This window comes from Microcebus murinus, chromosome 1 (assembly GCF_040939455.1).
Source record: "Microcebus murinus isolate Inina chromosome 1, M.murinus_Inina_mat1.0, whole genome shotgun sequence".
NCBI lineage: Eukaryota > Metazoa > Chordata > Mammalia > Primates > Cheirogaleidae > Microcebus > Microcebus murinus.
The window spans coordinates 140,685,541-140,712,785 of record NC_134104.1 but is presented as its reverse complement, the minus strand read 5'-3'; the positions used below and the strand labels follow the sequence as shown (position 1 = coordinate 140,712,785).

The 27,245-nt window shown below is 46.5% G+C and overlaps 1 protein-coding gene across 2 annotated transcripts; it reads right to left on the bottom strand.

Moving 5' to 3' along the window:
- Window positions 1-1,707: 1,707 nt before the first annotated feature.
- On the bottom strand, window positions 1,708-26,981 carry CRTAP (cartilage associated protein). 2 transcript variants are annotated; one of them, XM_012769181.3, is made up of 7 exons: window positions 26,292-26,977; window positions 21,005-21,154; window positions 16,827-16,998; window positions 11,380-11,508; window positions 8,698-8,843; window positions 7,609-7,692; window positions 1,708-2,214 (listed from the first exon to the last, which is right to left on the bottom strand). In XM_012769181.3, exons 1-7 carry the CDS (start codon window positions 26,760-26,762, stop codon window positions 2,161-2,163), a joined length of 1,206 nt encoding a protein of 401 aa, XP_012624635.1. In that variant the 5' UTR covers window positions 26,763-26,977; the 3' UTR covers window positions 1,708-2,160. The 2 variants fall into 2 exon arrangements, with proteins under 2 accessions (XP_012624635.1, XP_075862172.1); XM_076006057.1 differs by lacking the exon at window positions 7,609-7,692 and having other exon boundaries at window positions 26,292-26,981.
- Window positions 26,982-27,245: the final 264 nt, after the last annotated feature.

The following is a 27,245-nucleotide window of genomic DNA, read 5'->3' as shown; positions in this document are numbered from 1 at the left end:
TTCCAGACCACCACACTCTCCTGGCTTCCTCTGACCTCTCCGCCTCTTTGGCTGATTTCTCATTTCCCGGAGAGCCCCAGGACTTTGTCCTTGGCTCTTTTCAGCGGTTTCTCAATATACCCACACAATCCAGGGGGTCCAGCTCGGCCTCACAGCTTTAAATGCTGTCGGCACACCGACGGCCAGCAGAGGGCGCTGCGGAGCTCACCCAGCAGAGTCCCCCAGGACCTGCCCTCCCCACTGCCCCGCAGGTTGGCTGCCAATTGCCCACGTCCCCTCTCCCAGAGAACTGCCCTCAACTCATCCACTGGCCTTCAAAGGTCCCCACCTCCAGGGGACTTCCCACAGCCAATAACTGCCTGGTAGAGGCTTTCACGGTCAGTCCTGAGAGCACCCTCTCAATACACACCGAATGCACTCAGACACCTGCCTCAGTTTGTGCTGGGGACGGGGCCCTGGGAAAACTCTCCACTTTTATTTGCAGCCTGGAAACGTCCCGTCCCAACCCGCAGACAGCCTGCTTTGTGCCACCTTCCTTACCCACCCACCCGTCCCGGCTTCCCCATTTCAGTAAATGGTAATTCCATCCTTCCCGTTCTGCTGGCCAAGAGCCCTGATGTCATCATGAACCCATCTCCTTCGCTTACACTCCACATCCAACCTGTCGGCAAATCCTATTGGCTCCGCGTTCAAAATAAATCTAGAATTTGACTACTTCTCACTGCTGCCGCTGCTGCTGTGGCCCAGGTCCGAGCCTGGAATCTTGCAGTGGCCCCCCAAACGAGTCTCCCTGCTTCCTTCCACCCTTGCTCATTCTCAGGCTTTTCAAAATACGGCCTCTAGAGTGGCCCCTGCGAAGTATAAATCGGTCAAGGCGCTCCTCTGCTCAAACCCTCCCGAGGTTCCCACCTCACCCAGCAGAAGCCAAGTCAAGGTCCTCTGCCATGTGTCCTCTTCCCCACCCCCACACTCACACCTCTGCAGCCTTCTCTCCTTCCACTCTCCCCGTGCCAACTCCTCTCCCTGGCCACGCTGCTGTTCCCTGACCACAGTTAGCAGGTCCTCAACTTCAGAGTACGACACCTCCCACTCCCGAGAACTGCTTCCCTTAGATCTCTGTTCTAATGCCACCGTCCCATGAGGCCTTCCCCGAACACCTGTTTAGAGCTGCAGCCTCATCTCCAGGATTCCTCACGCCCCTTCCTTGCTTTATTTTTCCGCCTAGCAATTATCCCCATCTGATACCTTGTATATATTTATTCCTATTAAATTGGTTGTCTGTAGAATGTAAGCTCTGTGAAAGCAGGGATGCTTTTTTGTGTTATTCTGTGAAATATCTCTAGCGCCCAGGTCAATGCCTAGCACATAGTAGGTACTCAGTACATATCTACGAAAAGAATGCATGAAACTGGACAGCCTCTGTCCTCCTTCCATTTCCAACACTGAGACTTACAACTGAGTATTGTCCTCAAACAGGATCGGCCAACCACTGTAAGATTTTGGAGATGCCAAAGTGTTGGGCAAAAGCCACATTTCCGTACTCTACACCGTCTACCCAACTTGTTTTGCAATGGGTGCCAGAATTGGTACAGTTCAGACCAGGTGGAGGGCATCATGAAGCCTGGAGAAGTACAGCCTTTGTCTTCCACCATCTTTCCTAGGTGGGGAGCAAGGAGACTAAAATCTGGAAGAGCAGAGAGGCCAAAGTAGGTTTTCACAATTATTATCTTTTAGAAAAGTTTTTCTTATTTAAAAAATAATACTGATTTTCTGAGAAAAAAACAAACCACGGAAGACTGTCCTTGAAACCGAAATGGTGAGAAAGGCAGGTATGAATGTGAGGAAGCAGGTGTGAACAGGGGGAAGACAGGTGTGAACATGGAGAACATAGGTGTGAACAGAGGAAAGACAGGTGTGAACATGGGAAGACAGGTGTGAACATGGAGAACACAGGTGTGAACAGGAGGAAGACAGGTGTGAACATGGGGAAGGCACGCTCACCCCTGGTTACATGTAGAGGAAGAGATGGGGACTTCCCTTTTGTGCTTTATATAGTAAAGGGAAGGCTTTGAGGTATCAACACCTGGGCTGTTGAGAAAAGGAGGACAGAGAATCTGTGTTTCCTGAACATCAAGAGGAAGTGCCTTTGGTTGCTGTGGACTAGCTGGTCTCCGCCACTTCCAAGAGGTCGTCCACGTATTCCACAACCTCTCCCTGTAAGAAACAACAGGACACCTCTGTTAGGTAGGCCACCTGACTTTTACAAGTGCTGGTGAGCAGAAACAGTTTCTAAGAGGCCATTGCCACTGTTTTCTTAGGCTGAAGCAGGTTTTCTCCATGGCCTGACTTCTCCCTATGGAGGGGACCTCTGCTTCCACTCCATGTGACCTTAGTATCCAGTGCTCTACGACCCCCTCCAGTGGCCCCAGTGAAGCAAACAGTCCAGCCACCCTGTGAGAGGCCCCGCTGAGCACCCCCTCCTCTGCCCGTCCCTCCCTGCACCCCATCTTCCCCTCCCACTGGCAGTTCCCCCTCAGGAACACTATCTATCCTTCCCTTCTGACCTCAGCCTCGGGACCCCGAACCTTTCAGGGACCAGGACCAGGGCTGACTTTTCTTCCCCCAGAGCCTGGTATACAGGTGGTCAATAAACGTGTTGAAGGGCCGGGTGTGGTGGCTCACACCTGTAATCCTAGCTCTCTGGGAGGCCGAGGTGGGCAGATTGCTCAAGGTCAGGAGTTCAAAACCAGCCTGAGCAAGAGCGAGACCCCGTCTCTACTATAAATAGAAATTAATTGGCCAGCTAATATATACAGAAAAAATTAGCCGGGCATGGTGGCGCGTGCCTGTAGTCCCAGCTACTCAGGAGGCTGAGGCAGGAGGATCGCTTGAGCCCAGGAGTTTGAGGTTGCTGTGAGTTAGGCTGACGCCACGGCACTCACTCTAGCCTGGACAGCAAAGTGAGACTCTGTCTCAATAAAAAAAAAAAAAAAAAGTGTTGAAGGATGAATGATGGAGTGTATGTGTACATGTTATGTTGCTGGTGCCACTAAAGCAGTCACTCTGCTGACAGGAGAGACTTTTGGGGACAGTGGGACTGTTGGTACCAGAAGCCTTTTTGCTGCCCTGTGCGGTCAGCCTTATACCACAACTCGAAGCAGCCCAGCACGATTCCCAATTTCCTCCTCCACGATGGCTTCTCCCCCACAAACCCCCTGGGCCACCAGCTGATGGCACCCATTTTCTTTCCTGCAGAGGACGAATGACTCGCCAAGAAGGCCAAGGCCCCTTCCCCGAGGGTGAGCACAGGCCAGCCCTGCCGATGCTCACCATGTCTGTGAAACCTTGACCTTCACAGAGCTCACCATTCCAGGCAGAGAGCCTGTTTGCCCCTTTGGATATTTTAACACAGAGAGATTTACAAAAACCTCGCAGCATTCAGGAATAACTAGAAAAATCTTATCAAGTGCATGAGGCACAAAAGGGAGTCTTAGAATTTTCATCAAATCTATTAAGAATGGAAAAATTAGCCACATGTACTCACCAGCAAATTGGTATTAACTGATCAACACTTAAGTGGACATATAGGAATAACATCTATCAGGTGTCGGGCCGGTGGGGGGGGGAGGGGATGGGTATATACAAACGTAATGAGTGTGATGTGCACCAACTGGGGGATGGACACACTTGAAGCTCTGACTTGAGGGGGTGAGGGGACAAGGGCAATATATGTAACCTTAACATTTGTACCCCCGTAATATGCAGAAAAAAATAAATAAAATAAAATTAAAGACTTTTCATCAAATACTTCTACAATGTCACGTCTGAGATTAGAAACTCAAATTATGGAAGTAAAACACTACAGCTTGAAAAGAACGTTCTTCAGTTGCTTTCTGGACCCCTAAGGGAAAACTTGGCATGGTAGAATGATTACGTGTACAGCCGTGACATCTGTTTAGGGAGTCGCTGTTTCCTGCTGGGCGGCTGCTGTGACTTGGGGGATGAGGATGCTGTTTCCTTAGCTCATGAACAGCACGTGACCAGGGTGACACAGATGAAAGGAATCCATCCCCTGGACGGCTGTTATGGTGGACGCTGTGGGTGCCTCGCTCGGATCTCCTTCCCAGCGCACCATCCCCAGCTCCTAGCAGGGCCGGCTGCTAACGGCTAGCACTGCCCCTTCCCTGGGCAACTGCCCTTGGCCAAAAGGAGCAGCCTCACCAGGGAGATCACACACCAACCCTTCCTGGCAGCCAACAACCAATGACAAACTGACAAGGGAGATGACAGTAGGCAGGGACAGGCCAGGTGTGGTGGCTCACGCCTGTAATCCTAGCATTCCGAGAGGCCCAGGCGGGCGGATTGCTCGAGGTCAGGAGTTTGAAACCAGCCTGAGCAAGAGCAAGACCCCGTCTCTACTATAAATAGAAAGAAATTAATTGGCCAACTAACATATATATAGAAAAAATCAGCCGAGCAAGGTGGCGCATGCCTGTAGTCCCAGCTACTTGGGAGGCTGAGGCAGGAGGATTGCTTGAGCCCAGGAGTTTGAGGTTGCTGTGAGCTAGGCTGACGCCACAACACTCGCTCTAGCCTGGGCAACAAAGTGAGACTCTGTCAAAAAAAAAAAAAAGAAAGAAAATGAAAAGACAACCCACAGATTGTGGAAAAAATATCTCCAACTCATATATCTGATAAGGGACTTATAGCCAGAATATCTAAAGAACTCTTAGGACTCAATAAAAAGATAAGTAATAATGTTAAAGTGGACAAAAGGTTTGAATAGATATTTCTTCAAAGAAAATGTATACATGGCCAACAGACACATGAAAGGATGCTCAACATCATTAGTCACTAGGGAAATGCAAGTCTAAACCACATGAGATACACTAGCATGGCTGTTAATAAAAAAGACAGACAGGCCGGGTGTGGTGGTTCACGCCTGTAATCCTAGCACTCTGGGAGGCCGAGGCAGGCGGATTGCTCGAGGTCAGGAGTTCGAAATCAGCCTGAGCAAGAGCAAGACCCCGTCTCTACTATAAATAGAAAGAAACTAATTGGCCAACTAATATATATAGAAAAAATTAGCCGGGCATGGTGGCACATGCCTATAGTCCCAGCTACTTGGGAGGCTGAGGCAGCAGGATTGCTTGAGCCCAGAAGTTTGAGGTTGCTGTGAGCTAGCCTGACGCCAGGGCACTCACTCTAGCCTGGGTGACAAAGCAAGACTCTGTCTCAAAAAAAATAAAAAAATAAAAAGACAGACAATATTAAGTGTTGATGAAGATGTAGCAAAGTTGGAACTCTCATATATTGTTGATGAGAATGTAAAATGGTGCAACCACTTTGGAAAACGGTCTGGCAGTTTTTCAACAGGTAAAATGTATAGTTACTATATGACACAGAAGTTCGGTTTCTAGGCATATACCTATGGATATACTCCTAGGTATAAGAAATTTGAAGTTACGTCCACACAAAAATTTGTACACAAATGTTCACAGCATCCTTATTCAAAATGGTAAAAAAGTGGAAAGAACCCAAACATCCATCAACTGAAGAATGGATAAACAGAATGTGGTATAGCCACATAGTGGAATATTACTTGGCAGTAAAAAAGAAATTTTACATGTAACATATGTTACAACATGGCTGAGTCTTGAAAAAACATGTGCTCAGTGAAAGATGCCCGTCACAAAAGACCACATACCATATGATTCCATTGATATGGAATGTCTAGAACAGGCAAATTCATAGAGAATAAATGCTGATTAGTGGTTTCCAGGGCCTAGAGATAGACGTGGGACTGGGGACAGTGCCAAGGTTGAGGGGGAATGGGCAGTAACTTAGCATAGGGTTTTCTTGGGGTGATGAAAATATTCTAAACTTAGACTGTTGTGATGAACGTACGACTTTGTGGATTTTTAGTTAAAAAAACCACTGAATTATACGCATGAAAAGGGAGAATTGTACGCTACATGAATAATATCTAAATAAAGCTGTTCTAGAAAAATAAAACAAGGGAAACTGCTCATATTATAATGTTAAATGGAAAAGCCATGATATATAATTATAGTTGAGTTTATAATAAGTATATGTTAAAAAATATAAATTTAAAACTCTATGAAATTTTTTTTTCTTTAATCATGGAGAAAAATGGAAGGATATATACCAAAATGTCAGTCGTAGCTTGCCTCTAGATAACTGGGAACTCCACCCTTCCTCACTCTTCTAAGTATATTTTTCTACACTTTCCAAACCAGAGCAGCCAACCTTGCTGGTATCTGGCCAGTGATCCTTCCTTTTGGGGATTGGCCTCTGCGGTATCTTGGGATCCTGTCTCAGGCTCTGCCTCAAGGACACCCAACCCAAGACACAAGGCACATGCATCACTTCCTAGTTTGTAAAGCACTTCCACGTGCAACATGGTATTTCATTCTCACAACGCTGGGAAGGCAATATAATTACTCCCATTTTATAGAGAACTGAGGCTCAGTTCTTTAATGCCAGTGATGAGTCCATCCTATACGCATTTGTGCACAGGAAACAAAACCCAGGACAATGTCTTATTCAGAGGCACTTCACCTAAAACTGGAGCAGTGGGAAGAGCACACCTGGAGACAATGGCTGGCATGTCCCCAGCTTTCTCACAAAGCATTTTCCAGTTTGTTCCAAACACATCTCTCTAAAAATCCCTCCTCCTAATGGCGACTATTCTGTGACTGGGCTGCCCCACCACAAAATGACTGTTCCATAAGCCGTAAAGTCTTGGTCAAAGAAGGAGTCAACTGAGTAAGATTTAATCCGAATTTCAAGCAATTCTAGAGAATGCTAAAACGCTTACAGCAAAGACATAATTTTCTAAGAAGAAGAAAGAGCGAGACAGTAAAAGTCTGATAGAAAAGTTAGAGGGAGAATTTCCCAAGTGTCTTCAGAATGCTGAGCAACTAAAAATTCACTGTTTTTATAAAGTTAAAAGACAAAGGCTGGGCTGGGCTCAGTGGCTCACTCCTGTAATCAATCCTAGCACTCTGGGAGGCTGAGGCTGGTGGATTGCTCGAGGTCAGGAGTTCAAAACCAGCCTGAGCGAGAGCGAGACCTCGTCTCTATTATAAATAGAAAGAAATTAGTTGGCCAACTAATATATATAGAAAAAAATTAGCCGGGCATGGTGGCGAATGCCCGTAGTCCCAGCTACTCGGGAGGCTGAGGCAGGAGGATCGCTTGAGCCCAGGAGTTTGAGGTTGCTGTGAGCTAGGCTGACGCCACGGCACTCACTCTAGCCTGGGCAACAAAGCGAGACTCTGTCTCAAAAAAAAATTCACTGTTTATAAAGTTAAAAGACAAAGGTTGGATGACTACTGTGGATTCCAGGTGCGGTTCCACGCACATTTCACCATCAGAAGTGGGGCACTGCTGCCTGGGGTTCCTAGAAAGCCATTCTTTTCCATGGCAGTGCTCTGCCTTTCATTAAAACACCCACAGCAGCTGTCTTTCTCAAGTGTCCCCTTCTGTTTTTATTTCAGGGACAACTCGGCCTTCCAGAGATTTCAGCAAAGATGTGAGTAATATTTCCTCTCAGCCAGACGTGTGCTGAGCATGAAAACTTACCTCATCATCGTCCATGATATTTTCCTTAGCAAAGTCATACAGCTCCTGCTGGAGCGTAGTCACGTTAAAGAACTGAACTGCTTCCTGTTCAGACACAAACACAGAACAGTTTATAGGACTGACCTTTTAATGTCAGAACTGGGGAGGGAGGGGAAAACAGGATACGGGATTTCTTTCTAGAGTGATGAAAATGTTTGAAATTAGATAGTGGTAACGGTTGCACAACTCTGGGAATATACTTACAACCACTGAATTGTACACCTTAAAGATGTGAAAAAATGTAGTGTATGAATTATATCTCAATTTCTTAAGAAAGCACGGCCAGCCTCAAGTGGAAGATGTATTTACAACAACCTAGGATAGTATACAGAAATCCCAATGAAAATACAAGTTAAGGGCAAATATTGATTAGAAAAGATCTTCTAAGAGTGATATGGAATTAAAGGAGTTTCCTGACAAGACATGCAAAGCTGTGAGTTTGTCCGTCAAGGGAATCAAATGATGGTCCAACCACAAAACAGCCTGCCATGAAGCTGTGAAAGAGTAATAATAGCCTGGGTATGGTGGCTCACATCTGTAATCTCAGCACCCTGGGAGGCCAAAGCAGCAGATTGTTTGAGCTCAGGAGTTCGAGACCAGCCTGAGCAAGAGCGAGACACCATCTCTACTAAAAATAGAAAAATCAGCTGGGTATGGTGGCACATGCCTGTAGTCCCCGCTACTTGGGAGGCTGAGGCAGGAGGATCGCTTGAACCCAGGAATCTGACACTGCAGTGATCTATGAAGACGCCACTGCACTCTACCTGGGGTCACAGAGCAAGACTCTATCTCAAATAAAAAAAGAAAAAAAGAATAACACAGGTGTATGGGTGTGACATGAAAAAATGTTCATGATGCATCGTCAGAAAGACCAACCAAGTTACAAAAAATTGCAACAAAACAGTATGTAAAATTGGATCCTGTTTTTGTAAAAATAAACAAATGTGTGCTACTTTAGTAAAGTATAAACCGTTTGTTTCTCTCAGGGTGCAAAGTAGTCTCCTGAAACTGAGCGTGCAAGGGAAGGAAAGCGGGGCTCAGAGCACTTACGGGTCTGGGCTGGAAGTGCTCGTCCAACAGGCCCCACTTGTCCCGGTGGTACTGGTAATACACCAGGTTCTGCTGCATGACCTTGTCGCTGGGGTCAAAGAGCAGGTAGCTGACCGCACAGGGGGCTGCGTTCTTCAGGTCGCTCACTGGGGTCGGGGAGAAAAGAGGACCAGGGGGATGAGCAAGCCACGCCCCACGATTCCTCTCACCAGCCACAGTTCCTCCCAGCTCAGCTTCCTAAAGAGAAAGGTCACGAACAAACCCCTTCTCCCCAGCCCCCCTTCAGAGAGCCTGCGGCCGACCAGAAGCATCCCTGGGTGGGCAGGTCACAGACTCGGTCTCCATGGCAGCCTGGAGGCAGGTTTGGAAGTGCCTTGTCAGGCAGACGCCTTTGCAGAAATGTCTATGTCGCACCTCAGGCTCTGGTGACCTGAGCTGGCCTTAGGTCCCTACAGCCAGCCAGGGACAGCTGGGTCCCAAGGCCTGGACCCTCCTGGGCTGAGGGACGTGGGGAGGATGGGCTCAGCAAAGGAGCCTCCCCCTTAGGGGCCTATGGTGCCTGTCCCATCTGGATGAGGCCACAGTCCTGATGGCTAAACCAGACCAGGAAAACCCAAAGGATGCTAGACCCTCTGGGTGGAGGAGAAGAGTCACCTGGTCTCGCCATCTCTTGGGGATGGGGTTCCCACTCCCAGCCCCCCTACTTAGTGCTGCCCCACCTATGACAGCACCTTCAGCATAGGGATCTCGCAGGGGGTGGGATTTGTACTGGAGCTGGGGGTGGGGGTGAGGGGAAGGGGGAAGAGATAATGAGACACAAGCCCCTGGGTATTTATTCTGGCACCTTCCACTCCAATTTACAACTGAGGAGCACTACTTTTGCTAAAGCTGTGGTTGGCCAGAGTAGTCGACAAGAATAAACTGTGCCACCCAGTGGCTGATTCCTGTAATGGCCACTTTAAAACCAGCACTCAGGGGCATTTACTATTCAAATGCAAATGACACCCGCCCTCAAGAAATTTAGTGTGGTAGGTAGTCTAGAAAGAGTTCAGGGCCAGGAATGGTGGCTCACGCCTGTAATCCTAGCCCTCTGGGAGGCCGATGCAGGAGGATTGCTTGAACTCAGTAGTTCAAGACCAGCCTGAGCAAGAGTGAGACCCTGTCTTTATATATATAAAATAAAAATTAAAAAGTACAAAGAGTTCAAGACAGATTATCAAGAAGCCAATTTCAGGAAGTAAATTCTGCTCATAACCCCAGAAAGCAAAGATTTCCTCAGGAGCAGCAAGCTAAGCTAGAAACTTTGGTCTACCAGTATTTGTAAGTCTTTGCCACCAATTCTGATATGCAGGGCCGTTTTCACAAAACGTGAGGATTCCAGAGTGCCAGTGAACTGCCATGGCCCAGATGAGTCCAGAACCTTCTAAACACCTAGTGTTCTAGCTTTGTGCATGCAGAACAAAGCCATGCTCAGAGGACCAGCAGATCTATGGATTATTACATTTATATAATAATACATATGTATTTTTTTCTTTTTTAAAGGTCAGCATGCAAGGCTATCAGTGTGTCCTGAAGGGGTTGGGAGGTGAGATGAAAGGGTAAGTGGCTTTTGCTGGAAGAGGAACCCTAATGAAGACTGCAGTAGCCACAGTGGGAAAGAGGGCTGCAGAGGCCAGATCACCTCGCACTCTGCCCAGCGGCCCCTAAGTCTGAAGGGGTGACCCGGGGGCATCTATCCTAGCCAGCAACCTGCTGGACTCTGGCACTTCTTCAGAAAGGCAGAACAGTTCCTGCTATGACTGTCCCAAATGGTCCCTGTGTGCTTATTAATGAGCCACCAAGGAACATGCTGCTCCAACAAGGGGCACTTGGCCAAGTCGGTGACAGGGACGGGAGGAGAAGCCTGAGCAGACAGGCTCTGAGGTCTAACTTTGAACTGCCTTCCCTCCCATATTCACTTCTCTTTGTTCAGTTAGAACATTCCGATAGATAAACTCCAATTTCAGGTCAAGGGGGACCCAACTAGAATGAAACTCTAACAGTCTGAACAGTAAAATCCTATGATGGGGAGGAGGGGAAATAATGACAAAGAAAACAGCGGCATCAATATGGTGGCATCCCAGGAGGGGGACCACCAGGTTGCCTGGTGGGGTGAGCAGGCCCAGGTCGGATACGGAACAGGTCAAAACTCCCATGTTGATCAGTAGTGGGATCACGCCTGTGAACAGCCACTGCACTGCAGCCTGGGCAACATAGCGAGACCCCATCTCAAAAAAAAAAAAAAAATCAACAAAAGACAAACACCTATATAGCTGTCTAGGTAGGTGCCAGTGTGGGAATGCCCTGAGCATGTCATGTCCATTAACTCATGTAACATTCAGGACACTCCTATGAGGAGTACTATTATCTCTACTTTACAAATGAGGACGCAGAAGCCCAGAGAGTTAGTAAGTGACAGAGCTGGAATTAAAACCCACGCAGTCTGGCTCCAGGGGCTCTTCCCTGAATCACTGGGCCATGCTGCCTTTCTGCATAAAGCATGACATCAGGGCTGTCAGTGTGACCTTGATGTCCTCCCTTAACAACCATAGACAATAGTTACTACCTCTATTTTACAGATGGGGAAACTGAGTCTTAGCAGGACTAAGCACCTCACCCAAAATTTCACAGAAGATTACTTACACTTATAATATGCAAACTGCAAATAGTGATACATGGTAGCCACAAATTTCTCAACTGGATAGCCTCCGATAACTGGGGTGAGGTTCTCTTCACACTGTATTTTGCATTCCAGAACTTCTATATAATGATCTGAAAAAACACAAAAATTTTCATAGCGGTGCATCCATTACTTTCTTAATATGCTACTTCTGCCTCCCACCCAAATGTTAAAGGCAAAAGAAAAAATGTTTGCAACACTTATGATAGGAGCTAAAATCTTTAATATACAAAGTTCCTTAAAATCAATAAGAAAAAGACAAACAATGACTATAAAAATGACCAAAGGATGTTAAGAGAAAAGAAAGTATTAAAATGTCTAATAAACATTATAAAGAGATGCTATACCTATTTTGTAATTAAGAAATACAATTTTGTTGACAAGTGATGGAATTTAAAAAAAAAAAAAGAAAGAAATACAATTAACTCTAAAATAATTTAAACTGTTACACTGATCAAATTTTAAAATTTCATAACACCTAGTGTTAGGAAGAGAATGGTGAAATTTCTTTTCTTTTTTTTTTTTTTTTTGAGTCAGAGTCTCACTCTGTTGCCCAGGCTAGAGTGCTATGGCGTCAGCCTAGCTCACAGCAACCTCAAACTCCTGGGCTCAAGCGATCCTCCTGCCTCAGCCTCCCAGAGTGCCAGTGTTACAGGCATAAGCCACCGCACCCAGCCTCTGTTCATTTTAAATTAGTATATCATATTTGTCTTTAACTTAAAAAAAATTTTTTTTTCAACTTGGGAGCATAAACTGAAGTTGCCCTGGATATAGGTTCCTGTCTTTAACCTTTTAGTTCTAAACTTGGTGATAAAAAGATTGGTCATACATACAATCAGGTTGTGACCCCTAAAATAACCACCTTGTGTACAAGAACATAGTAAAGGCTTCTATGACATAACAGCTGGGGTAATATCTTTATCATAAAACTGTCTGAGCTTTTCTAGGTTTTAGCCTATGGTACGATTCCCTTCCCTATAAGAGTCCACGCTATGTAGTGATAAACTATATCTGCTGAACCATCAGGTGTGTGGGAATGATAGTGTTGGTGGTCATCATTCATGTATAAGCATTCTGAAACTTAATTCTTAATTTTATGAGAAAGAACATATTTTCAACTGTAATTTTTCTACATATTTAAGAATGGTAATATTCTTTGGATCCTCCAGATTCATTTTGAACTTCTGAATATAAACATTAGATATAAATTAAGATTGCGCTAACAAGCTGATGATATTACTTTTTTTTTTTTTTTTGAGACAGAGTCTGGCTCTGTTGCCCGGGCTAGCGTGCCATGGCATCAGCCCAGCTCACAGCAACCTCAAACTCCTGGGCTCAAGTGATCCTTCTACCTCAGCCTCCTGAGTAGCTGGGACTACAGGCGTGTGCCACCATGCCTGGCTAAATTTACATTTATACACACACACACACACACATATATATATATATTAGTTGTCCAGCTAAAGAAATACTAATTTCTTTCTAATTTTTTAATAGAGACACGGTCTCGTTCTTTGCTCAGCCTGGCCTAGAACTCCTGAGCTCAAACAATCCTCCCACCTCGGCCTCCCAGAATGCTAGAATTACAGGCTTGAGCCACCACGCCCAGCTGTGAGAATAGTGAAACTTACACTCTCATATTCTGTTGGTGGAAGCAAAATATGAATGAGCTTATTAGAAAATAATTTGGCAAAATTTATCAAAGGTTAAAATACACATGTCCTCCAACACAGCAGTCTACTTTTAGGAAATTTTCTTTAGACATAGGCACACATAAGAACTGTCTGTAACAGCAAACAAACAAACTTGCAAGTACCTAAATGTTAATAGACAGAATGATGATTAATAAATTGTGGTACACACAAACAATAGAATCTATATAGCCTTTGAAAGACAATAAAGTGAACCTTAATATAACAACACGTAAAGATGTCAAAGACTACATTTCCCAACCTCCCTTGTAGTTAGGTTGGGGGCCGTATGACTAGCTGTGGCCAATAAAATGTTGGTAGTAACAACTAATGAATGCTACTTCCAGGCCTGGTCCCTAAAACTTCCCATGCCATCCTTGGTTTCCTCCCTTGTCTCCCTTTATGCAGCTAAAAGCAAAAGACTCCAGGATGGTTCCACACACTATGTTGGCAAGACTGGGGGGGAACTGGTACTCTCATCTGTTGTTGGTAGGAATACAAAATGATACCTTGAAATACTACATAATTCACAGAAACATTTACTCTTTCAACTATTAATCCCACTTTGGTTGACTTTTAAAACACACCTCCACATTTAACAACAACAAAAGATGCCCAAAGTTATCCACTGCAGTATTATATAGAATAGCAAGAGATTGAAAGAACCCAAATGTCTCTATCAGGTAGTTGAATAAACTACACTATATCACTCATACACCCCTGACAGGGCACTTGACAAAAAATAAAAAACAATGACACAATCCCTAGCTACTAATTTGCATATGTCATTAAGTGGAAAAAGCAAAGAACAGAATAGTGTATAAAGTATTCTGCACAGGCCAGGCGAGGTAGCTCATGCCTGTAATACTAGCACTCTGGGAGGACGAGGCGGGAGGATCGCTCAAGGTCAGGAGTTCAAAACCAGCCTGAGCAAGAGCGAGACCCCGTCTCTACTAAAAATAGAAATAAATTAATTGGGCAACTACAAATATACAGAAAAAATTAGCCGGGCATGGTGGCGCATGCCTGTAGTCCCAGCTACTCGGGAGGCTAAGGCAGGAGGATCTCTTGAGCCCAGAAGTTTGAGGTTGCTGTGAGCTAGGATGACGCCATGGCACTCTAGCCCAGGTAACAGAGTGAGACTCTGTTTCAAAAAAAAAAAAAAAAAGTATTCTGCACAAAAGTAGATATAAAAATATGGGGATATATTTATATATATACACAAACTTTATTGAAAAAATGATGCAACCAAGAATTCTCAAAAGATGCTAGTATCCACAGCAGGTAGGGGGGAAGAGCAGAGTTTGATGAATAACAAGTTGTCATGGTCTTGCTGTTAATAAATAATCTTAAAAGAACATATGCTATACTGCGGAGAAGCTAGAAACTGGAAAATACCTTAACCAACTGCTTAAAAATTAACATCACCAATATGATGGCAAACAAAAATCGTGCATATCTGGCTGTGAAACCCTGAGAAGGATATTTGTGTAGTGTTCCGGCCAAAAATGCATAACTCCAACGTAATTGTGAGGACACGTCATAGAAACCCAAACTGAGGAGTATTTATAAAGCAAATGGCCTACAATCCTAAAAAATACCATTGGCATAATGAGACGAAGAAAGGCCATAGGCCTGTCCCAGATTAAGGAACACTAAAGATACAAGGCAACTAAACAGGAAACCTGATTCTAGACTGGATCCTGTACCAGGAAAAACAATGGTGCTAAAAAGAACATTATTGGGACAAATGAAAAAATGGGCATATGGACCGTAGGTTGAATAAAAGTGTCATATCTAGTATATTAAGTTTCCTGATTTTAATTCCTGTGGATATATAGACAATATTACTGTTCTTAGGAAATAAACTGAAGTATTATATGGTAAACAGTTATGATGTATGCAACCTACTTTCAAATGGTTATGTAATAACAATAATAATACACATAATACATATAGAGAGAGTGATAAAGTAAATGTGGTACAATCGATGGTAAATATTGGCAAATCTGGCCAGGTGCAATGCCCATAACCCCAGTACTTTGGGAGGCCAAGACAGGAGGATCACTTGAGGCCAGGAGTTTGAGACCAGTCTGGGCAAGAGTGAGATCCTGTCTCTACAAAAAAATAGAAAAAAACCTGGCTAGGCGTGGTGGTGTATGCCTATAGTCCCAGCTATTTGGGAGACTGAGGCAGGAGGATTGCTTGAGCCCAGGAGTTTGAGGTTGCTGTGAGCTATGATGATGCCACTGAGCTCTAGCCTGAGCAACAAAGCAAAAGAAAAAAAAAGATGACCAATTACAATGTATGAACCTTATTTGGATCCTGATTCAAATAAATGGTAAATTAAAGGTACACATACACATTTATGGCATTTCTGAGATGACTGGAAAACTATCTAGGTAATGATGATGAGATTAAGGAAGTATTGTTAAAATCATTTTAGGTTTAATAGTTTGGTGTTACATGTTAAAAAAAAAGGAGTCATTATCTTTTAAAGGTATAGGTTAAAAAAAAAGGAGTCATTATCTTTTAAAGGTATATACTGAAATATTACAAATGAAATGATATAGTATCTGGGATTTGCTTCAAAATAACAGAAGACAGGAGAAGCAGATGGGAATTAGATAAAGGCCAAGTGGCCATGAGTTGCCAATTGTGAAGTTGGTCATGGGTACATGGGGGTTTGTTATTCATTCCTTCCTTCCTTCCTTCCTTCCTTCCTTCCTTCCTTCCTTCCTTCCTTCCTTCCTTCCTTCCTTCCTTCCTTCCTCCCTCCCTCCCTCCTTCCTTCCTTCCAAATTTTCCATAATAAAAAGTTTTTTTTTAAGACATAAAGTACTTTTTAGAAAAAGAGATTAACAAACAAAAAGTGATTAAAAAAAAAAACCCCAAACCCTGGATTCAATAACTTTAAAAGAGCTTCCATACTGCAGGATTTCTAAGAGCCTTTAACCATTAATGTGCACATGGACTCTCTAAGGGAGAGACGCATGCTCGGCCCATTCCCAGACTTATTTCACAAGTACATCAGGCACAAGGCTTTCATCCAACCCACAGCCCAGGCTTGTTTAACCCTTTCTGAGAGGCACAGTTGTAGGATTAGTGCTCTCCCAAGCACTTTGAGAAATTCTCCCAGGGCCATTTCCCATTTCCTAGAGCAACACTGCCCTACAGGAACTAGGGAAGGCCCTCTAGGGAAATCTGGGTGTTTTCTGGTTTTCCTTCTTCCTTCATTCTTTTCCCCAGTGTTTTCTACACTTCCTACAGTGAGCATACATTGTTTTATAATCAGAAAAGAAAGTTTCAAAAAGTTGCCTTAATAATGACTAATTAAAGGTGCATTATACTCTTCATCCTACTTCTGTGTGTGTTCAAAAATTCCCATAATCTAAGTTATCTCAGGCATGTGAGCCACCGAGTTGCTCTTGGGCCCATTTCCATTTTCCCCAAAAGCCTGTGGAGAATCTGTCATCAAGTAGGGCAGACATGGTAGACCAGCTTGGTGGCCTGTGCTGGAACATTCTATCAGCTACTTTGCCGGAAGCCCCTGCCAAGCCAAAGGCTTACCTACGTAGGTGCTGACTACCCCCAGGGACCCATTAATACATAAGCTCGAAAGTTCCTCAGAGGCCACTCAAGGCACCTAGAAGGCACGTAGGCAGCGAGCAGAAGACAGATTCCTCAGGGGTGGCTATCCCCACTTACCCACCACCCACCTGCTATGGAAAGGTAGAAGTCCTTGAAGTCCCTGATCTCCCTGGAACCCTCGCAGGCCGCAAGACACTCGTAAAAGGCTTTGAAGAAGTCGGGAAGGGCCAGCTCCATGTCTGTGATGGACGTTCTCCAGTTCTCGCCGTTGTATGCCCGCACTGCTCGGATGAACAGGCTCTGGAAAGCAAGGAGAAGCCGGTGAGGCCTGCTCCTGGGGCAGGAATGGGGACCGCCATGTCCTCTCGAAAGGAGTCAAGACCATCGCTAAGATCTGAGTTTTGAAGAAGCCACGGTGACCCTTAACTAAATATGGAGCCAATCAGTGACCTACTCTGTATTGTAGATGTTTCTACCCTGTTTACAATGGGTACACTTATTTAATTTAATTCCAAAAGTAGCAGGCACTTGATAATAAAATCAAATTTGAATGAAGGAAAAGGGGAAAACTAGAGTGATAGAAATCAGCTCAGGCCAGGCGCGGTGGCTCACGCCTGTAATCCTAGCTCTCTGGGGGAGGCTGAGACGGGCGGATTGCTCAAGGTTAGGAGTTCGATACCAGCCTGAGCAAGAGTGAGACCCCGTCTCTACTATAAATAGAAAGAAATTAAATGGCTAACTAATATATATAGAAAAAATTCGCCGGGCATGGTGGCACATGCCTGTAGTCCCAGCTACTAAGGAGGCTGAGGCAGCAGGATTGCTCGAGCCCAGGAGATTGAGGTTGCTATGAGCTAGGCTGACACCATGGCACTCATTCTAGCTTGGGCAACAAAGTGAGACCTCTGTCTTAAAAAAAAAAAAAAAAAAAAGAATGAGGCCGGGCGCGGTGGCTCACGCCTGTAATCCTAGCTCTCTGGGAGGCCGAGGCGGGCGAATTGCTCGAGGTCAGGAGTTCGAAACCAGCCTGAGCAAGAGCGAGACCCCGTCTCTACTATAAATAGAAAGAAATTAATTGGCCAACTAATATATATAGAAAAAATTAGCCGGGCATGGTGGCGCATGCCTGTAGTCCCAGCTACTTGGGAGGCTGAGGCAGGAGGATTGCTTGAGCCAGGAGTTTGAGGTTGCTGTGAGCTAGGCTGACGCCACGGCACTCACTCTAGCCTGGGCAACAAAGCGAGACTCTGTCTCAAAAAAAAAAAGAATGAAATCAGTTCAGCAGCTGCCAGGAGTCGGGAGTTGGGGCAAAGACGTGACTGCAAATGGGCAGGAGGAGACTTTTTAGGGGATGATGAAAATATTCTCTATCATGACTATGATAGCAGTCATAGAATGGCATATATTTTTCAAAACTCATTGAATTGTACACTTAAAATTGGTATATATAGTGTAAGTAAATTATAGCTCGATAAAGCTAATTTTTAAAATTGAGTTAAGGAAAAGACACAAGTTTGAGAGCAGGAATCTGACAACCTCCTCACTCCAGCACACTCTGACCATGTGCCAGATAGTGGAAACTTCAAGGGCTCTCTGCTAGTTATTGACTAGACCAGACGAAAGAGAAATAACTAGGACTAAGGAAGCAGCTTGGTCTCCAGGAAGTAAGCACAGATCCTGGATACAGGTCAAACCCTGCTAACGTGGGCAGGCCAGGCCTTGAAACCAGCATGGGACTCTCCATTTGGAGTTCCTTTTCAGCTGCTCCTGAATGGGAGTATCCCAGGGCCACCCCTTAGAGCTGGAATTTTCACCAAGTTTAAGGTCTTAGGTGGAGAAGGTGAATTTCCTTAAACCTCCCGGGCAGGCGGCATCCCCTGGAAATAAGACAGACAGTGAGGGGAAGGCACCTTTCCTGGAGACTGGATAAATGAGCATTGCCTCCAGGCGGCTGGCTTTGTAGAAACAGCGGGGCAGCAGCAGCAGCCAGAAAGAAGCAGGGCAGAGAGAGGGGCTCCCTCAGCGCACAGGAGGACAGCCAGGCCACACCCAGCAGGGCTGAAAGGACTTCCTGACTTCCAGGTAAGCCTAGGGCACTGAGCACACACACTCAGCTCTGTTCCCCAAACCCTATGAAAATGATAATAAAGACAGTAAAAATGCACAGTCCTCTTTACAGGAGAATGGGAGAGGAACACGCAGCAGACAAGAGATTTCAAGAACTTTTGGAAAGACAGAAAGCCAAATTATCACAGAGGAGGGTCCAGAGAGAAAGCAAGCCACAAGGCACTTGCAGGGGCTAGGGACCACGGAAGTTGGGACAAGGCATGGGACTGAACGCAGGGCAGCAAGTTTGAACAGAGCTGTTAGAGTCCTGGGCTCCCTCCCACACCCACTTGCCCACCCAAGAGATCACATCTCCCAAAGCCACTCTTTTTTTTGAGACAGAGGCTGACTCTGTTGCCCAGGCTAGAGTGCCATGGCATCAACCTAGCTCACAGCAACTTCAAACTCCTGGGCTAAAGTGATCCTCCTGCCTCAGCCTCCTGAGTAGCTGGGACTACAGGTATGCGCCACCATGCCCGGCTAATTTTTTCTGTATATTTTCAGTTGACCAGCTAATTTCTTTCTATTTTTAGTAGAGACAGGGTCTCGCTCTTGCTCAGGCTGGTCTCAAACTCCTGAGTTCAAACAATCCTCCCACCTCAACCTCCCAGAGTGCTAGGATTACAGGTATGAGCCACCACACCTGGCCCCAAAAGCCACTCTTCACCCAAGACTGGTGGTTTACTGCAGAGACTTTACCCATAAAGGCTGAGGAGGCAGGGACCAGGCACGGAGGAGGCCAGGCTGGAGGCACCCAGCTGAAAACCAGGAAGCCGGTGAAGTCTTCTGACCCAGCCAGGAGTCCCTGTCCCTCCCCGCAGATGGACTCTCAGACACCAGCAGGTGACCATAGACACCTCACCAGCCCTGCAGAAGGCTGGAGAAGTCTTCCCTGGTAAAATTAAGGGCGCTCAGAAAAGGGACTTCTGCACACTATATTTTTCCACCAGTGAAAAACTGAGCTTGCAGTCTGATGATACTACACAAAACCCTGTGGTCAGGCCAGCTCCACATGGATACTTGCAATACATCCTGTTTCCAACCCTGCCCTACCCCTCCTGGGTACCCGGGACCCCAGTGCCTAAGCTCAACAGACCCTGACAATAGTGAGTACTCAAAGGAACAGATTCTTCTTTTTACTGCTGCTGTAGGTAAGTGTCATCAGAACTCCTCTTGCAGATGCATAGATAAGTATCTTCTACTCTGTCATGTCAGCCTCCCTGACACCTTTACCTTCCACTTTAATATTTATGTTGTGTGTGTATAGTTTCATCAAAAATTGGGATTTGGGGCCGGGCGCGGTGGCTCACGCCTGTAATCCTAGCTCTCTGGGAGGCCGAGGCGGGCAGATTGCTCGAGGTCAGGAGTTCGAAACCAGCCTGAGCAAGAGCGAGACCCCATCTCTACTATAAATAGAAAGAAATTAATTGGCCAACTAATATATATACAAAAAATTAGCTGGGCATGGTGGCGAATGCCCGTAGTCCCAGCTACTTGGGAGGCTGAGGCAGGAGGATTGCTTGAGCCCAGGAGTTTGAGGTTGCTGTGAGCTAGGCTGACGCCATGGCACTCACTCTAGCCTGGGCAACAAAGCGAGACTCTGTCTCAAAAAAATAAAAAAATTGGGATTTATGTTTTTGTTTCTTGTGTTCCTGGTCATTTCTGGATGGTTTCCAAGATAATGTCTTTATTCTGTTTTATTCGTAAAACTGAAAGATCAAATGACCATATTTCTAAAACGTAGCATCTAAAGGAAAGATGGCTTTTAAAATCATCATGGAATACAAAATCTCATTCTTAGCACAGTGGCTCACGCCTGTAATTCTAGCACTCTGGGAGGCCAAAGCGGGAGGATCGTTTGAGCTCAGGAGTTCGAGACCAGCCTGAGCAAGAGGGAGCCCCATCTCTACTAAAAATAGAAAGAAATTAGCTGGACAACTAAAAATATATAGAAAAAATTAGCCGGGCATGATAGCACATGCCTGTGGTCCCAGCTACCGGGGAGACTGAGGCAGGAGGATGGCTTGAGCCCAGGAGTTTGAGGTTGCTGTGAGCTAGGCTGATGCCCAACACTCTAGCCCAGGCAACAGAGTGAGACTCTGTCTCAAAAAAAAAAAAAAAAAAAAAAATCTATTTATGGAGACAAACTTCATTTACAATTCACATTTTGACTGACCGCTGTGTAAAAATCTGAATATACCTCATACGACTTGGTTTCCAAGTCTTTAATGTAGTCCTCAGCACCAGGCAAGCTCTTGTAATATGCCATGTTTCTCTTCATCATTTCGTCATCCGGATGCTTCAGCAGAAAGGTATGAGCCGCTGCGATTGCTTTCGGGAGATTATTTGCCTAAGGACAAAGCAGAAAGATAAAAGCTACTCAGTGGATGCTGAGCAGTGATTATGGTAAAAGCAAGAATGTCTGTTCAGTCCTTTAGCAACCCTGTCGTTCCTACATGTTTCCAGATAAGGATCCACTGATTTCCAGGGCTCAAGGAGAAGAGGTCCAGCCACTCTGAACGAGTGTCCATTCCCTGCAGGTCACTGGATGACATCTATGTGCCTTTCCCCAGCCACTCTGTGCTGCCTCTACCTACCCATGCCTGGGAGACTGGCCTGGGGGGACAATAACAACATACTTCCTCATCGTCCAGCTTCCAAAGGGGCTCACCAATGAGGAGCCCTGGTAAGAGAATGAAGGAAGGGAAAAGAGTAAGGTCGGGATGTTTCATCTGCTAGCTCCCTCCCTGCAGGCACCTTGGAGCTGCTATGTCCCTTAGCTGAAGGTCCCAGATCCTCTCAAGATGGCCCTGTCCATATGGTCTCCCTCCTTCCAGCTTCCAGTAACTGCTCTCTCGCCTGCCCCTTTTGGCCTAGGGATAGTCATACCCCACTGTCACTAGCCCTGGAGTACTCCACTAGCACACTGAGCAAACCTCTGTAAATAACCACCTTATTACATTTTCCCCAAATATGAGATTGGGTGCAATGGTTCATGCCTGTAATCCTAGCACTTTGGGAGACCAAGGCAGGAGGAGGATTGCTTGAGGCCAGGAGTTCAAGACCAGCCTGAGCAAGAGCTAGACCCCAGCTCTACAAAAAATACAAAAATTAGCCGGGCATGGTGGCGCAGGCCTATAGTCCCAGCTACTTGGGAGACTGAGGCAGGAGGATCCCTTGAACTCAGGAGTTTGAAGTTGTAGTGAGCTATGATGACACCATTGCACTCTAGCCCAGGCAACAGAGTGAGACCTTGTCTCAAAAAAAAAAAAAAAAAAAAAAATTACCCAATATGGCTGCACATCTTTTCTGCTGGAACCTTGACAAATCTATTAATGTTTTCCCAAATCTCTCACAGAACCTTCTGCGTACATTCTCTATGATCCACTTTGTGTGCACTTACTCATCTACTCAGCAAATATTTGTAAAGAGCCTCCTATATGCAGGCACTCTTTCTGGGAATTGGGTTTGTAACAATAAGCAAAACAGGGAAAAATAACCCCTGCTTCATGGACCATACATTCTAGTACATTCTCCCTGTCTCCCAATAACTTCAATTACGAGGCCACCCTATAATCTCAGCCAATGTGTCTATGTCCCCCATCAGACTGTGATTTTTGGAGGACCCAACAGTGTGTCATTCATGTCTACATTCCTGGTACTGGGCACAGTCCCTGGGACAAGGCAGGAAATGGAAGTATCTGTGATTTGAAATCATGACATTATGACCACATACTATTTTCATAAAATTAATTCATATTTTCCTTCCTTTTGCCTTTTTTCTTCTCCCCATGGGAGCGGTGGCCAGCTGATTCTGAGTTTCACTGTTTCAGGGGAGGTAGGAGCCTGGTCAGAATGAAGCAATTACCCATTTGACAAAAGCCTGTGCTCATGAAAGAACTTGACAGATTTGAGGAAAGGAAGAAATGAGGGAGGGAGCTGCAGGAAGAAGCTGACTGGCCCTGAAGGAGAAGGAGAATCTCCCCGGCTAGATAAAAGTCCCTCGGAGTCTGAAGGGGTGGCAAGGTCTGTGGCCTCCGGAACTTCAGGGCTAGCGCCCTGCTGGCCGAGCCCAGGAGGGCAGAAGTCCTCAGGGAGAACAGGAATGTTGTGGGGGACCTCAAGAGGGCGGGTAGGCAGAGGTGTGGCTGCTTCCCTGTGGGGACCCATGACCAGCAGCCAGAGGGCCCCTCCATGGATAGAATCATGGTTCCACCAGGTAGGGGAAGGGCAGGCACCTGCATTGGTGCACAAACACTCCTTCCGCCCTTCCAGAGGGGCACTCAGAGGCAGGAATTAGGGAATTCAATTTGGAGAGAGGAAACAAAGGGATATTTAACACATCCAGATTTCTGAGAATCATGGAGCAGCACATATCTGCACCAAGTCATTTTGAGACAATGGCAGTGGCTACACTGCAGAAGTGGTGAGTGGTGATCAGAGCAGACTCCCAGATGCCAACGCTGATGTTCTGGCGATGCCAGTTAGTGGCCTGTAGTGGGACTGCTTTGAAAAAGCTCTACAGAAAGCTTCACGCCCTTGGCCAGAAAAACGCGAGTCTGCAGCTATAAGGAAGGGAAGGGTATGAATGCAGCCTTCTAAAGCATTTGCCAGTGGACTCAGAGCCTGTATTTCTCAGAAGAGCAACTTAGAAAGAGGGGCACAGAGAGGTTTTCAAGGCCTTTTAACTTGGCATCTGAGTCTTACAAACCGGAATTTCTTCCTGAAGAGGAAAAAGTGATTTTATTTACTTCACCTTAGACTCTGCAGCTGGAACATGGAGACACGTCTTGGCAGCTAAACCTCTGACAGGCTGCAGGCAGGTTGTGGAGAAGGCGGGTGAGAGAGCACCCACCTTGCCATGGGTTCTGGGGGGAGAGCCACCCACATGAGAGTCCCCAGCTACCTGCCAAAGGAGCCACCCTACATCGACCTTCATGTGGCTTGGAGGAAATCAGAGGCCACCTTAAGCAAGGCCTGAGATAAGTGCCCGTGAGCCAGTCTGCTCTGTCCAGCTCAGAGCTGGACAGTCACTGAGGATTTGGTGAAGTGCTGAGACCTACTTTTTGCTTGGCCTATGAGAAAGATGAGTATTTCACACAGGACGGCAGCCACAGAGAGAACCTACAGCTAATGACGTGGACCTAAAGTAGGTTGGTGACATGAAACCCATGGTGAGCACGAGGCTGACACACTGGTAGTAGCATGGCCCTTTTCTACAGGATCACACACCCAAGCCTCCTCACCTCACTCTGACAGTCGGAACCCACCATTCCTATTCCCATGTTCAACTCAGGCATTTGTCCTTAGTCACTGAAATAGAAACCTGAGAATCAGAACAGCACAGTTACCTTCACCCAAGGCCTGCTGCAGCACTATCTACCTCCAGCATAGATGGCCAGCCTTCAGGCGCCAGGTAGAACAGAAGTGCCTGTCACCAATCATTTTCTCCCTACCCATAAACAGAGTTTGAAAATGTAGGCAGGGCGTGGTGGCTCACGCCTCTAATCCTAGCACTCTGGGAGGCCGAGGCAGACGGATTGCTCAAGGTCAGGAATTCGAAACCAGCCTGAGCAAGAGCGAGACCCCATCTCTACTATAAATAAAAAGAAATTAATTGGCCAACTAATATATATATATATATAGAAAAAATTAGCCGGGCGTGGTGGCGCATGCCTGTAGTCCCAGCTACTCCGGAGGCTGAGGCAGGAGGATTGCTTGAGCCCAGGAGTTTGGTGTTGCTGTGAGCTAGGCTGATGCCACGGCACTCACTCTAGCCTGGGCAACAGAGTGAGCCTCTGTCTCAAAAAAATAAAGAAAAAGAAAATGTAAACATCATTGAGAAAAAAGGAAATCATATAATATATCCACCAAAAGTCACCTTTTCAGTGATATCTTCAGTTGAACCAATTAAGTGAACATTCAGACTTAATAATAAAATTCTTAACTTTATCCTTCCCTGTAAGAGATCTCAAAATACCAAGAAAGACAGTATTTTATGGACTTTTAAGTAAGTGGTCGTTATGAGACCTATAAAGGCTTTTGAAGAGAAGCCACAACCCTCCTAATCTCTTGGGGCTGCCATGGTGAAGGGGAAAACCCATGCCTTGGGGTCCCATTGAGTAAAATGCTCTTCCACTTGTTCAAATTCATCTGTATATTAAAGAAATCAGAGTTTCTAGCATTCTCCAGATTTAAAAATAAAATGTTTCCCCCTTGATTAGGTGACTCAGATTTTGTTCAGAATGTATTTGCCAAAAGCTATATAAAAAAGAGTTAAGGACAAGTCAGTTTTAGCTTAAAAAACAGTGCTGGTGTGAGCCAGCCATAATTTTCAACATTCTGGAATGTTATTAATCTCATCTCCTGGTTCTATTTTAAAACTGTTTCTTTTTATTATTGCCAGGACAAACATTCACAAAACTGATACTTTAAATTAAACTGTAACTAAGCATAGGAATCGCCCAGCTTTTCTCCTTTTGGGGGTTTTGTGTTATTTTATTGCTCAATAAAATAAATAGGAATGCAATATACATGTGGCTCTGTCTCAGTGGAAATATGAAAAACAACAGATCTTGCAGTCCAAAATCGCAAAATAAAGTTAAAAAACAAACAAAGCAAAAGTCTACCTCAGGAGTCTGGGATATACCATGAATCTACTTTTGTAGTCATTAAAATAAACACAATATATTCCTTTTAAAATATTTGTCAACCAGAGAAAGCTGACAGTGGGCTTTGAGAGGGCTCTCTTAGTCAAACCCTGTGTCCACCCAGCTAACCAAGCTACAGCCTCTCTGTCCAGTAGCAGAGTTCAACCCATTCTTAAAACATGTGGGTCCCCAGAGTAAGGACTCATAGGATGGAGAACTGCAATTTGTGGCTATTTTTAGCCAGCAATCACAGAGAGCATTTAAGCAGCCATAAAAAGGAGGCAATGAACTGTGTTAAATTCCAGATGAAAGAGAGAGACAGCAGAGAGGGCCAACCCTGATGATTCACGGTGCACAAGTTCTCCTCCTCTAAGCAGGGACGTGTCCTTGAAAAGAGTCACTGCCTTTCCCTGGCCTCAGTTTCTCCTCTTTGAAAGGGGCTAGTAGGCTCCTTGGGCCCTCTACTGCTACGTTATCGCCAGTTACTACTCCCCTGGAAAAAGGCCATTTTAATAGTATGTACAGAAAAAGGCCATCCAATAACAAGTGACATTTATCCAGGCACTTTATTGGGTGCCAGACAGTGTACTGCGTTCTGTGTACTTATTCTCTGCCTTAGAACAACCCTCCAAGAAAGGTGTTTTCATCTCTACTTAAGGTGAACAAGGAACCGGACCTGGAGGCGACCTTTGTCGGGGCTGGGTCAAGACAGGGCTGGGGGAACAAGGCCCAGGACGAGGGGCGGGGCCTCGGGCGGGGGCGGGGCCCGAGTCCCTGGCGGGGGCGGGGCTTAGGCGGGGTGGGGGCGGGGCTTAGGCGGGGGCGGGGCGGACTTGCCTTGAAGTAGGCGAACTGCAGGAACTTGTAGGGCTCGCGGCGCTGGAAGTCCGCCAGCACCTCGCGGCTGGGCTGGGACTGGCGGAAGGCTGGCAGGCCCTGCTTGCAGCGCTTGAGGCAGTGCGCGCGGCGCAGCAGGCCCCCGAACAGGCGCAGCTCGGGGTGGCCTGCGAAGCGGGCGGCGGGCTCGGGCTGCGGCGCCGCGCTGCAGTTGCGGTGGCAGAAGGCCTCGCTGTCGCGCAGCAGGCGGTGCAGCCGCAGGCTGATCTCCAGGTAGCCCACGCTCTCCACCCAGTGCTCGCCGCCGTACTGGTCCAGCGCGTGCCGGTAGGCCGACTCGAGCGGCATGAGCTCGTCCCGCGGGAAGCTGCGGAAGCTGTAGCGCTCGTACTGGGCGCGGCCCGGGCGCAGCGCACAGCCCGCGCACAGCAGCGCCAGCAGCGCCGCGGCCGCCCGGCGCCCCGGCTCCATCGCGCCCGGCGGAAGGAAGGAAGGAAAAGGGGAGCGAGAAGGAAAGGAAGGAGAAGGACGGCGCAACGCGGCGGGCCGAGAGCTTGGGAGGCGGGGACGCCAGCCTCCGGCCCGCCCCGTCCGGCCGCCCCTCCCCACCTTGCCGGGGATCGGGGCGCCGGCTGCCAGCGCGCAAAGGGCGCTTTGGGGAAGGCGCGCCGTGCGCTCGGGCCTGCGCTCTCTAACGTGCGAAGGGGGCTCTGCTGCTCATTCGCTCGCAGACTGCCTTCTCCAAGCCAGATGCGGCCCTAAGGGAGCGTGGATTAGCGTTACTTTATAATCGGTCTGAGAATCTGTGAAAACGCAGGTTGTGCCCCCTCCTCGAGTTTCTGATTCTGCAAGTCTGGCGTGGAAGTCTGAGGATTCGCATCTCTAACCAGGGCCCTGGCGAGGCTAATGCTGCGGGTCCACCGAATACACTTTGAATATCACTGCCAACGGCCT

What these genes read in the sequence shown, in the direction of transcription:
- CRTAP (XM_012769181.3), bottom strand. Translation starts at nt 26,762, where the DNA reads ATGGAGCCGGGGCGCCGGGCGGCCGCGGCGCTGCTGGCGCTGCTGTGC. An exon ending in GCAGTTTGCATATTATAAGT is followed by an intron (nt 8,844 to 11,379) that starts GTAAGTAATCTT and finishes CCCCGACCCCAG; the next exon opens with TGAGCGACCTGAAGAACGCA. An exon ending in ATATCATGGACGATGATGAG is followed by an intron (nt 2,215 to 7,608) that starts GTAAGTTTTCAT and finishes TGTTTCTTACAG; the next exon opens with GGAGAGGTTGTGGAATACGT.